The sequence below is a fragment of the Accipiter gentilis genome, chromosome Z (genome assembly GCF_929443795.1).
Source record: "Accipiter gentilis chromosome Z, bAccGen1.1, whole genome shotgun sequence".
NCBI classification, from domain to species: Eukaryota; Metazoa; Chordata; class Aves; order Accipitriformes; family Accipitridae; genus Astur; species Astur gentilis.
This window is the reverse complement of record NC_064919.1, coordinates 51,417,593-51,429,767: the sequence shown is the minus strand read 5'-3', so window position 1 is coordinate 51,429,767 and position 12,175 is coordinate 51,417,593. Positions and strand designations below refer to the sequence as shown.

At 41.7% G+C, this 12,175-nt stretch overlaps 1 protein-coding gene across 6 annotated transcripts in view; it reads left to right on the top strand.

Moving 5' to 3' along the window:
• The window catches only part of ADAMTSL1 (ADAMTS like 1), a 474,760-nt gene that overhangs the window by 422,299 nt on the left and 40,286 nt on the right, over positions 1-12,175 (top strand). For all 6 annotated transcript variants that reach the window (XM_049794311.1, XM_049794310.1, XM_049794308.1 and 3 more), the window contains 4 exons: positions 154-364; positions 6,860-7,039; positions 8,957-9,110; positions 10,418-11,555. In XM_049794311.1, coding sequence (XP_049650268.1) covers positions 154-364; positions 6,860-7,039; positions 8,957-9,110; positions 10,418-11,555 — 1,683 coding nt within the window. The remainder of the gene's footprint in view (positions 1-153; positions 365-6,859; positions 7,040-8,956; positions 9,111-10,417; positions 11,556-12,175) is intronic.

Sequence of the window (12,175 nt, the reverse complement as noted above, 5' to 3'; positions counted from 1 at the left end):
CTCATCCTGTGGCTACAAGAAGGGCAACAGTGATCAGAGAAGGAGAATTCCCTTTCATTTACCAATTCTTTACTCCATCTGTCATTATAAAAAGAGAAAAATTAAGGTGACTTTATTCTGTGCTTAAGGTTTTCTCTCCTGACCCCTTCACAGATGGGAGATTGGGAAATGGAGCACCTGCAGTCTTACCTGTGGGGTTGGATTGCAGACACGAGATGTCTTCTGTTCTCATCTACTATCAAGAGAGACTAACGAGACTGTGATTTTGGCAGATGAATTGTGCTATAAACCTAAGCCATCCCTCGTGCAAGCCTGTAATCGCTTTGACTGCCCACCCTCCTGGTATCCTACAGAATGGCAAGAGGTAAGAATGTATGTGTAATCTCATTTTACGACTGCGAAAACTAGTCATTACATGCATTATCAATGCATCATTTTGCTTTAGCCCGTCAAGAGGATTCATTAATAATTCTGACAAGCAATTGAAAAACTGGAAAAGTATGTCTTTTTGCTCTTTAAAAAAAAATATGCATCAACATTTTCAGAGGTAAATAATGACTACAGCTACTTCTAATACAAAGTTACTGGATACTCTTAACAGCTGGCTATAGATGCCAGACAAAAATATCTGGAATATGATGGTCAGCTGCAGTAAGTGGATTTGGGTTAGCGATGCCAAGGTTTCTAGGAATACAAAGGATCAAGGAAGAGAGAATCTCTAAAAGTTCTCTCTTTGCTCTAAAGCATGTTGGTTATTCCATATATTCTCAAATAATAATTTAGATTAGGACAAGAAACACTCCTCATTCTTCAGAGTCACAAATGAGTGTCAGGCACTTCCCTGTGGAAGATGGATGCCTTATTACACTAACACTGAAAACTGCTGTCTACACAATGGTTTTCTGTCTTTGGAAAGCAACCTGAAATAAGTTTCTTTGCTGCCATCTGGTTGCAAATTAAAACATTTGTGCAATTCAAAAGACTTAAAGATGCTTCTGTTGGATATAATCCTGCACAGGAAGAAAGAATCCTGCCCTGTTGTCAAGAGTAAATGAAAAATTTGCAATGTGGTAGAGGTGCAAGCAAAAGGTCTGTTTAAATCTTCACTTCTGCTGGGTGCAAGGATTCATTCCATCCTATGAGAAAATTATGAGCATTTGGCACGATGCTTACATGTGCCTACCCTGTCTCCATCTATAAAATCTGCTCTTTACTTAACAGCCAGGGAGATTTTAATGTACTCACCTAATGAAGTTGATAAGTCTGTGAAGCTGTACTTCATGGGAGAGCTCTGGGTTTGGGCAGCCATCCCAGTAACAAAAATTTATGCCAGCCTGATGTTCAGTCAAAACTAGATTACTAGCCTATGACATTAGTGCTATGTTTAAAGCAATTCAGTGATATTTCATGCATTAGTCTACTGATACTCACACACACCCATTTGCTTAGTTGTACTTTTGAATATTTCTAGGCTGTAGTCATACATAAATGCTATGTTTGTAAATAGCAAACAGTATTCTGCTAGTACATAATGTAATAAAATCAAGCATTTTGAAGTTAGGATATGCTAGAAGGAGTGCCTGTGCTTGTTAAAATCCTCTAACTGGCCACAGTCCTTACAGAAAGCAATTTTCTTTAAGTTTATTTGAACAGCCACAAGAGACATACATTACAGCATGTTGAAAAATTTACTTTCTGCTAACAACGGCCACTAGCTATAGGCCACCCTACAATGGTGCTGAAATAGTTTCTGCCAGAGCAATTTCCAAACAGTTTTTTTTCAAGTTTTGAACATCTTCCTCAACAGTGTAAACAATGTATTTCTGCTTGTCTAACATTTTAGCCATTTTTTTACCTGCTCAGGGGCTCTCAAATATGCTGTCTTTTTGAAAGGTGTAGCAGATCTCAGGGAGGAGGTAGCTCAAGTAAGTATAAAGGCTTTAACAAGCATATTAATCAGGAATGAAATCAAACCGCTCAGTTCACACATTTTTTGTTAGCTGCTGCCTTCTCTGGGCTCGGTGGAGAGAGAGAACCTGTGCTGCAATTCATTGCTGCAGATTAATGAAGGTCACGTTATAGCTCTCCCGCGCTTACTTCCACAGGCTTTGCAGGCTGGCCAGCTGTGTGTGTAGCTCCTCACTACATGAACGCTAAATATTGTCTGTGCTTACCTTCCACCAGGAGAAAACAGCACAAAATTGTACTTTTCTACCTACTGTCTTCTGCCTCTGTTTAGATGACTATAGTGCAAGAAAAAAAAAGGCTAATCCATCAAAATTAATTTCCATTCTCTCATTTTTTGAAGATATCTGTCTTCCTTCTTTGCACCACCAACCTCTGTATGACTATTTACACCCTGTAGGAAAGCTAGGCGTCGCAGTTCAGTCTCACACAGGTTTTCCATGGATGACCTCCATGTGAAAACCTGCACCATCAGGCCTGTGCACTGCTCTTAGGGATTATAACAGTTGCTGGCTCCTGGGATGTGTGAGGGAAAAGACCATGTGGACAGGACCTGAGTGGCTGAGACTGCTGCAAGTGAGCTCCAGCCATGCAGCAGAGCTGCCATGGAGCCTCTCCAGCAGAAGAAATCCTGCAGGAGGGTTTCTTTCCTTGCATTAAGGGAGCCACAACACCTCCCCCCCACCCCCCAAATCCCTGAGAGGGTTCCCCACATACGGGGGGATGGAGGGTCCTGCAGGAACGTGCCTTCCTCACCCTAAGGAAGGTCCTTTAAAGCTTCACCAACACTAGAGGGTAACATCTGTTCTCCACACAGCCTGGTTTGAAGCCACTTCTTTGGTCTCATCTGTGCAGTTCATCGTGCTTTCAGAGCACTCTCTCACAAAGTTTCAAGCAAACAAACAAACAAAAGATTTAAACTGCAATGAGCAATGTTTTCTTTCCTAAGACCTTTTATGCTTGTTAAGGAAGGGTTGTCTGAATTAAATGCCGTTAGAAGCCCCAATGTTCCTGGCATATAAACACACGATAATTATCAGTGTTGCAACATTCCAAGAGATTTTTAAACTATGTCTTTACAGATTCATAACTATTTATTTTTAAATACTTTTGTTTCTTAGCTAAATCCATTAGGATGTTTAATTTTTTTTCAGTAGTGTGCTTCTGGAGGAAAGTGGACATGAGCTTTCATTTTTACAAGGCCCTATAAATATCTACTCTGCAGACCTCAAGTGGGAGACATCCATTAGTTAATCTTCATTCTCCTTTGTTTTTTTACTGAATAAGTGCTATAGTCTTAGTCCCAGCATTCTTTTTTAGCTGCTCAGTGCTATCCTTGCTCCAAAGATAATTAGAACAACAGCTTGACAACAGAATCAGCATTGGAAAACTGGTAACATTTTCAGATATTTCCCTAGCTATTTTTTCACTGTATTGTGAAGAGTCCTTTCTAAATCTTCAAGTGTCAGGACTCAGAAACAACTGAAAGACCTGCTGAGAGAAAAATGTTTGCTCCCTTTGCAGATGTTTTATCTTACTGTAGAGTCAGCAGAGAATTAATTTTTGAGAGTAAGGCCAAAACTTGTACTGCTGTAGTCTCACCACCTTGAGCAGAGGGCAGTGCAAAATTAAACCACCTGGGAGAGCTGAGGGGTAGGACAACCCCTTCCTCAACTGTCCCTGTAAGCAGGACTGACCATAAAATGACATCCTTTCAAACATTCAGCTACCGCCTCAAACCGGTAACAGTTATGATGCTGAGCAACAATTTCCTAGCCCTTAATTTTTCATTAATAACTGCCTTTCTTTCACAAGTTTGAGAAAAGACCAGCTTCCCTGCCTCCCAAACAATGAAAATGGTGGTTTTGCCTGAATCCTGTGCATTGTGTGCATGTGCGTAGATGCTCATAGGCGTGTGCTAAGGCAGAGACACAGCCGCTTTCCCTCTCTGCTTTCAATGGCGACCATCAATTCTTTGTGTTAATTATCATTTACAGATTGTTGTATGAGTAGAACTGATACCAAAGCAATGACTGCTGTAAGAAAGGCCAAGGCCACCATTCCACCAGCAGTTTAGGATGACATATGCCAGCACTTCTACCAAAAAAGAAAATAGCTGCTGAGGGGATCTCTTTCCTGCACTTACAGCACCCCCTTCCTTGTATCTCCAGAACTGCTGTGCAGTCACACAAAGGTCCTGGTTAAAGCTAGCCAGAAATATTATTATCTTTGGCCTAAATTAATTTTCCACTCTGGTTCACTATGCTTACACCACCAGCATATGGGGAGAGGCAGCACAAATCCAGGAATGACTGTCTGGCAGAATAGGGTATATAGGTTTTCTCCTTTGGTGTCAGCCTTGCCTCATGTTTGCTTAAGCTAATCATTAAACTAGTCATAATCAGGCAGCAATGTGGGGAGATGCCACTTTGGAAGTTGGTACCTTGGCAAAGTCCCAGATCCCCTGTAAAGGAATGTCAGGGGATATTGGGCTTGGCTCTGCTCAGAAGCTGTGAGGAGCAGGAATATCAGGAGACATAGTTCAAACAGCCACGCTTTACCTACTTGGGTAGGTGAGGTGAAACCACCCTGTAATACAAGCAGCTTTATCTTTTGTAATTGTGCGGTGAGATCTTTCTGAACAGCAGAGAGAGATTGCACATTATTCAGATGGGATGTGTCTGAATGAGGTTCCTCTGAATACTATCGTTTCATATTGCCTGTAAATACAAGCAGATGTTGCTGTCATTGACTACCCCTTTTCTTGGAAAAATGTGAGTGGTGGAACATTCCACTAGAGAAAAATCAGCAAAAACCCCAGGGTAGTGAAGGCTCCAGAGGTGAAATACAGGTACAGGCACAGCTCCCATGCAGTAATGCAGGACTGTTCTAGGAGAGCATTCCTGTGGACAAGGACAAATCTCATTACTGTGTTTGGCTCTCTCTGGCACTTAGCAATAGAGTTTGGTGTTGAGTAGCAAGTTATTGTTCATGGAACAAAGCTGTGTAAGTGACTGAAGGGCAAGAAGCAAGAGAAGATCTCTTTTGACTTAGTCTTTTATCTGGTAGTGATGGAAGAGCAGGGAGACTTCCTGGGATTTGACTGATTGACAGAAGGGACATGCTTTTGTTGTATTCATACAGTGCCTAACCCATTTTGGCCCTGGTATACGATGACAGTCCTTAGGCAATCTTGAAATAATACTTTTAATCATATTTTTCTAGATTTACTCTCTCCTCAAGAATGAATTGTCCTTGGATGAAAGGTCGATAAATGTTTTCTTTTGTTGAAAACTAAAGTATTGGTTTAGTTGTTTAATTTTTTTGGAAGCTTTTGAGCTTTGTAGCATTCTAAATAAGTAGGACAAGAGCTATTTTTTACTCATCAGAGAGCAAACCAAACTGAATACAAATATGTCCTTCTGTACTTCCTTTCTGTCTTTCAGGGAAAATGTATATCCTAAATAATCAGGCTAGGATTAAAGTTTATGCAGCTCTCTCTAGCTAAGAGAGAAAAGAGAGAAGGGCCTTTCACGACTACAAGCTTTTCTAAACCAGTTCCTCTTTAACTGCTTGAGTATAAGTTTTAATACTTCTTCATATGGTTTTCTGCTTCTCAGGCACAATTCCCATGTTGCAAGCTATAAGCAACTCCTGGTCATGTCAGCGTAGTGCAAGCTCCCCCTTCTTCTCTGCTGGGAGGAGAGAGAAAAGGAGTTGAGCTGGCTTGACTGAGCAGAAGAACTGGGAGCCTGTTACCAACCTCAGGAAAAAGATCCTCAGGAAAAAGGGCTCAGCAACCAAGTTTACAAAAAAGATTTAGGAAAGCTATTAAATCTGCTTGATCATAATTTCCTGCCCTGCCTGGGTAGAAAATGGATACAGAGAGGGATATTTACATTGAGGAGAGAGGGGAGGTGCGTTCTCTGGATATTAATCATCCCAATTTACTATGACTCAAACTTCCTCCTTGCCTTCTAGAAAGAGTACACACTGCTGTCATGACAGTCATAAATATAAAAGGGCTGCATGGATATTTAATGGTTTATTATATTAACCTTATAAACCAATTACTGAGACTAACAGCAGATTGCAGCTGATATACAGCTTTCACATGACTTAAAAATCAGAGAAATGCAATAACGCAAGAAGTCTTCAAGGATAGGAACTCTGGGCTGGACAGTTAAGTTTTGAGCTGCACGATCATTAAACCTCATGCAGGTCAGAAATGAGAAATGACAAAATTACAAAAGGAAGAAAAAGCAAAGTGATAAACTGGGGAAATTTTTGTCACACTTTCAAATTTCCATTTGCTTTTTCTTGCTAATACAAAATTTTTTTAAACAAGTTAAATTTGAATATTTAGTTCAAGCTAACTATTTAGTTCATAGCTACTGTTATCTATTATGTATAATCAAATCCTGGAAATGAAGGTCTTGAATCATCTACTACAGGAGAAGACTTTTCCACTCCCTCTGGCACTGTCATTAGCACAGTCAGAGCTCAGGCAGAGCCATTAGGATGTTGATCCTCCACATCATATGCAAGTGCCTCATTTTCCAGTTGATGGTTACAGGAAAGGACAACTTTTTCACCTCCATACTGCAATTCTGACCCATTTTTTCCTTGTATTTTGTATAAACACCTGAAAACAGAACATTTCAGGAATACTGAAGCAGTTTTTCTAAATATTAGCAAAATAAGCTGCTTCCACTTTCAAAAATATTTTTGACATTTTTAAAAGAAGTCTGCTTTGATATGTCTGAACTTTTTTTTATAGTTTCTATGTGGCCACAACTGAGTGTTGATTTCTACCCAAATTCACAAGTAATTTTTGCTGCAAGTTGCCATGGTGCAAGTGTGATGTGAGGTGGCTGACTCTCATCTCCCACAGTGTTCGCAGACATGTGGCAGCGGTTTCCAGAAGCGAGATACACTTTGTAAGCAGCGCCTGGCAGATGGAAGCTTGTTAGAGCTGCCAGAAACCTTCTGCTCCATCCCAAGGCCAGTTACCCAACAAGTCTGCAAAAACGAGGATTGTCCCAATGAGTGGCTTCTCTCTGACTGGACACAGGTATGCTATTTGTATGCATGAGTATTGTGCTGTTCTTGGTGATAAAGTTCCTCAGTCACTTGGGATAGAGGACGCAAAAGAGCTCAGACTGCACAAAGCACGTTATGCCCAGTTTTGTCCTGTAATCTGTCCTTATCATCCTGGTAGGGGATGTGATCACTAGCTCAGTGTTCCTCTTTGGAGATTGCCTCCACAGACGTGGTTTAGCCATCCAGCCAAACCATTAAGACCTCCCTTCTGGCATAAACACAAGCCATGCTCAAAACAATAAATCCCTGCCTCTCTCCATGCCTATGCTTATGTTCATTCAAGGTCTCAATGAAGAGTAATATTTACTCCCCCAAGCTAAATGCTTTAAAACCTGGCTGTTCTGATGTCAGTAGTCTTTTCCTCTTGAGGCCACTCCAACCTTTCCCTATGATGCAGAGAAGAGAAGGGAGGAATTTCTGCAGTCTGCTATAGGCACATCATTACAGACACCGAGCCTCTTTTGTTCTAGGACACTGTTTTTGCTATGTTAGCTAGCTACTTCCTTCCTTCCATTTAGGGATAGCAGAACAAACTCACTCTACTAAAGTCTCTTGCACATTCCCAGGCTCTCTTTCTGGCCCCATATGGCTTAAGAAATATTCTCTTTATATTTATGACAGCATAACTGAAAATGCAATTTGACCTTTTAATGCTAGTAAGCATGAAAATCATCCCCCATCTTGCAATCTCTGCCACCACTCTCCCAATTTCCTTTCCTGGAAGACGGAAATTGGCTTAATTGTGAAAGAAACACTGGTCACCTCACAGAGCTGTCCCACCTGTACTCTTCATTTGTTGATCTACCTTGACATTTTACTCAAATAAGTGTATGTTCTCCTGAAGTCTGCTGCCAAAAGACACATAGCTGTTCTGGCAGTGAAGATGGTAATTCTATTCCCAATCTGTCCTACTACATTGTTTATGTTGACATCCATACAACTCACATTTCTGCGATTGGCACTTACTAAAATCAAATCTGACTTCACTCACTCCTTCCCATTTCACTTGAAGGCTGCTGGTTTTGCTTTTCTTACCCTTAGTGGGTTTTCTCCCCCTCACTTCATCTCCAACCACATGTGTGCACCTACATGTAAAAGAAGTGCATGTTTATCTTTGTGCTACCAACTTTACAGCACTCAACCCACTTTCCAGCACCTTTACAGACTGCTGCATGGGTCCCAGTGCAATGGCACCGCCTGTATTCTCACTTTCTGTGTTGCTGTATACATAAATATGAAATAAAATAGTCACACTGGATTCCATCGAACAATGCCCAGCTGTGCATTGAGCACCACAGTACAGTATTAGATGGTTTATACTCTTTTGTGTAAGCCATGTGTGATAACTACCAGGCTGAGCTTACTCACTGGTATCTGAAACACTCATCCATTTATTATTTCCGATAGAGCTGCAACAATAAAGCTCCATCGTTAAGTTTAGGCCAGATTTTAGCAGAACAGGATTTATCTGTGAAGTACAACTCAATGTGGTCTACTTATGGCTATGAGCAGGAATTTTTCCAGCCAGCAGACACAGACATATGGAAACAAAGTGCAAAGACTAGCTTTGTATACTGTAGCACAGTATCATTAAAACAAGGGACACTATCTGAGAGAAAAATATGCTAAAGGAAGCATGGGAAGATTCAAAGCCTCAAAGGACATAACACACCTGATACATCACCTCCCTACTCTGCCTGCACTGCTTGTAACTGAATGGCCAGATGCTGCTCTGCTTTATTCTACTGCAATATTTTGAAAGCTGTAACTGATCTGTACCATGGTATGAGTATGCAATGTGGATATGGGAGGTGAGCGAGTGTGTGACAAGGAACACCCCTTTGCTTTTAATACAACTTGTTCCTAATGTTTCTTACTCTGTTCCTAGTGTTCAGTGAGCTGTGGAGAGGGTACGCAGAGTCGAAATGCCATTTGCAGAAAGGTGCTGAAAACTGGTGGTTTTGTCATCATCAATTCCTCACTGTGCCCACCTTTGCCATTCTCATCCTTGATCAGGCCCTGTGCATTAGACACTTGTGCAAGTAAGTGGAAAAGATGCTTGGGAGTTTCTGGGGAAAAGGGGCTTGGATGTCCATCACTAAGAAAACCATGCTCTCACCTGCTCCATAACCTTCTCTTGTGCTGGTGTTACTCGGTCCTGCAGAGTGGCTGCTGCTGCTGAGTTTTTCTGTCTGTGAACAAGTATGCTTTGTTTAGCAATAAGGCAAGTCAGTGGATGACACCTATAAATTTTTCTGTTGGAGCTGTGTCTGAGCCAATGTGCTGGAAGGGAGCTACTGTTTTCTGGAAGAACTGGCTCAAAACTCTGACCTAAATCTAGGTCTAAATTTCACAACTGGAATGTAGAGGCTCAGAGATACAGCACTACAGTCTGAGGGCAGCTGCAAATGAAGTCTCTGCTAGAACAGCTGCAAAGAAAATGCTTGGTAAGGGATTTTGTTGAAGATCATTTAAAAACATATTATTTCATTATGTCACCCAGAACCGTCTATAACCTGGGATTTCTAACGAACATGCAACATAAGTTAGATGTATTTTATGTTGGTATTTCGTACATTTGTTGTTGCCCTTCACAAGAGCAGTAGTCTCCCTGTATGTCCTTCTCTGGCTTGCAGTAAGCCAACTGGATATGCGAAAGTTCAAAAGTCAGCCTAGCTTCAGCTTAAAGCTGACTGTGAACTCTGAAACTGCTAAATGTTCAGTATGTCAGGGAGAAAAGAAGATCTGATATTCAGAACCAAAGCTGGGACAACATGTTACATGGTATTTACTAAAAATATAACTCTGGTGCTTTATTTAGTGCTTCATAACAAAGAGGTATGTCACAGAGATCTGGAAACTGGAAGGGAACACTGAACTAGTGTACTTTAACAGTATTTACCATGCTTTTAAGCCTAGTCCAGACAGTTTGTTCTGTTCAACATTACTTCCTAAGGTAGCAGCACTTTCACTCTTCCTTACCACTGTGAGTTGCAAGAGTATGTTGCCTTTGAGGGTTTGGATGGTAAACACTTGTCTTTTCGATGTATTTATTAAGCAACTATCTTAATTTAAATACTTTAACAAGAACAACATTTCCACTCAAGTTTTCTCCCTTCCATAAAGCTTTTGTCCCTGGCTCTTTAGTTTCTGCATGCACCCTGTGCGGGACTACTTTTGCATTCCTAAAATGCACCTCGTTATTCCTTTTATTTTGATTGCTCCAATTTAATGTTCAGCAGCTGGTGGCTGGTTTCCCCCATTAATGGGTTGAATGCTGCCACCACCAAACTAAACTGCTTGTTTTGTTTAATGGTATCACATACTAATAATATTAATGATATTTCAGGGCACAACAGGCCAGCTCATAAGCAAAGCCCCCATATTATGGCCGTAAAGAAAGTTTACATCCAGACGAGGAAGCAGAAGAAGCTACACTTTATTGTGGGTGGGTATGCCTACCTGCTGCCCAAAACCTCTGTTATTCTCCGATGCCCCACAAGGAGGTTCCGGAAATCAATGATCACTTGGGAGAAGGACAACAAGAGGCTCGTCAGCTCAGCTCACATCACCATTGCACCCTACGGGTACATGAAAATCCATCGTTTGAAGCCTTTAGACACCGGGACATACACCTGCACAGCAGGCCCAGCTCTGGAGAATTTTGTAATTAAACTAATTGGAAACAAGAAGATCATTGCCGGGCAGCCAACTGGTATTAGGGAGGAAGAGGCCATGAGAAAGGTCAGCTTAAATCAAGCCTTGCGAACCGAGGAGAAACATATCAATGGGATTCTCTTCAATGGGAGCAAGGCCGAAAAGCGAGGGCACCTTGCTGACCCCAGCAGGTGGTATGACTATATTGTCTCAAGGGTGCTACAGTACAGGGGCTGGCCAGGGGAAAATCTGGAGTCCTGGGAAGTCCAGGAGTCCACGGAGAGAAACACATCCTCGGAGGAGGACCAAAGTCAGGAGTATAGCCTGCCATTTACTATGGCCACAGAGCAGGAACACTTGGATGATATCATAAGGAATTTGTCTCAACAGCCTGAGGAACTTAAAGATGTCTACACTGAGCAGCTTATTGTGCAGCTGGCTCGTGAGGTTTTCAAGAGCCACTGGGAGCACCAGGAATCTGTCCTCAAAGCGTCAAGGCAAAGAGTAGATTCAACCTCGGTGGAGTACCCTCTCCACAGACATGTTTCTGGATTAACCAGCTCCCTGAGGACATCATCTGCTGAAGCATTTCTTCCCACCTCTGTAGACCTGGCAAATGGCTTGCACAGACCTCATCAAAAGCCTGCCATCCTCCGAAAGATTTCAGCAGCACAACAGCTTTCTGCTTCAGAGGTTGTTACCCACTTAGGACAGACGGTGGTCCTAGCCAGTGGCACACTGAGCGTGCTGCTTCACTGTGAAGCAGTAGGAAACCCAAAGCCCACCATCAGCTGGGCTAAGAATGGAGAGGAGGTGAAATACAATGATAGGTAAAACATATGATTTTACTTTTCAGAAAAGAATTGATATTTTGACTCTTCATTTTCCATGTTTTACTGCCTGTCAGTCCCATGGACAAAACCATATTTTGCTGTAGTCTGATTTCATAGCAGAAAGAAGGGCTAACACATGTGAAGTGGTAAACAGGGTACCGTAACTCTTCAGCAAGGTCTGGATGCTGGGTCAGTCTGGTGTGGCAAACAGGAGCTTTACTTCTGTTTCAGTAAGTAAAAAGAAGAGTTTGGAAAGTACTTAAGTAGGTAAGTGCATAATGCAGTCAACAGAGCACTCCACGTCTGGAGGCTGGGAGGCTTAGTGTATTTTGCCACTGAAGGTGGAGACTTCTGCTGTGAAGACTGGTTTTGAGATCCCCAAATTGATTATTGATTATTACTGTTACTATTATCTTCTGTTGGAGATATGAATTGCATTTCTCACAGTGCTCCAGCAGGGTCTGTCTGACATGATTGTGGTAACAGAAGATAGAGGAATTGAAGCTTCTGCCTTCCACATATGTATCTGTGTGTAAAACTGCCCGGCGATAAACCTCAGGGGGCATTACAGTCACCATTCTCTGTGTATGTTCTGATAGAGGCTGTAAACTATGGAA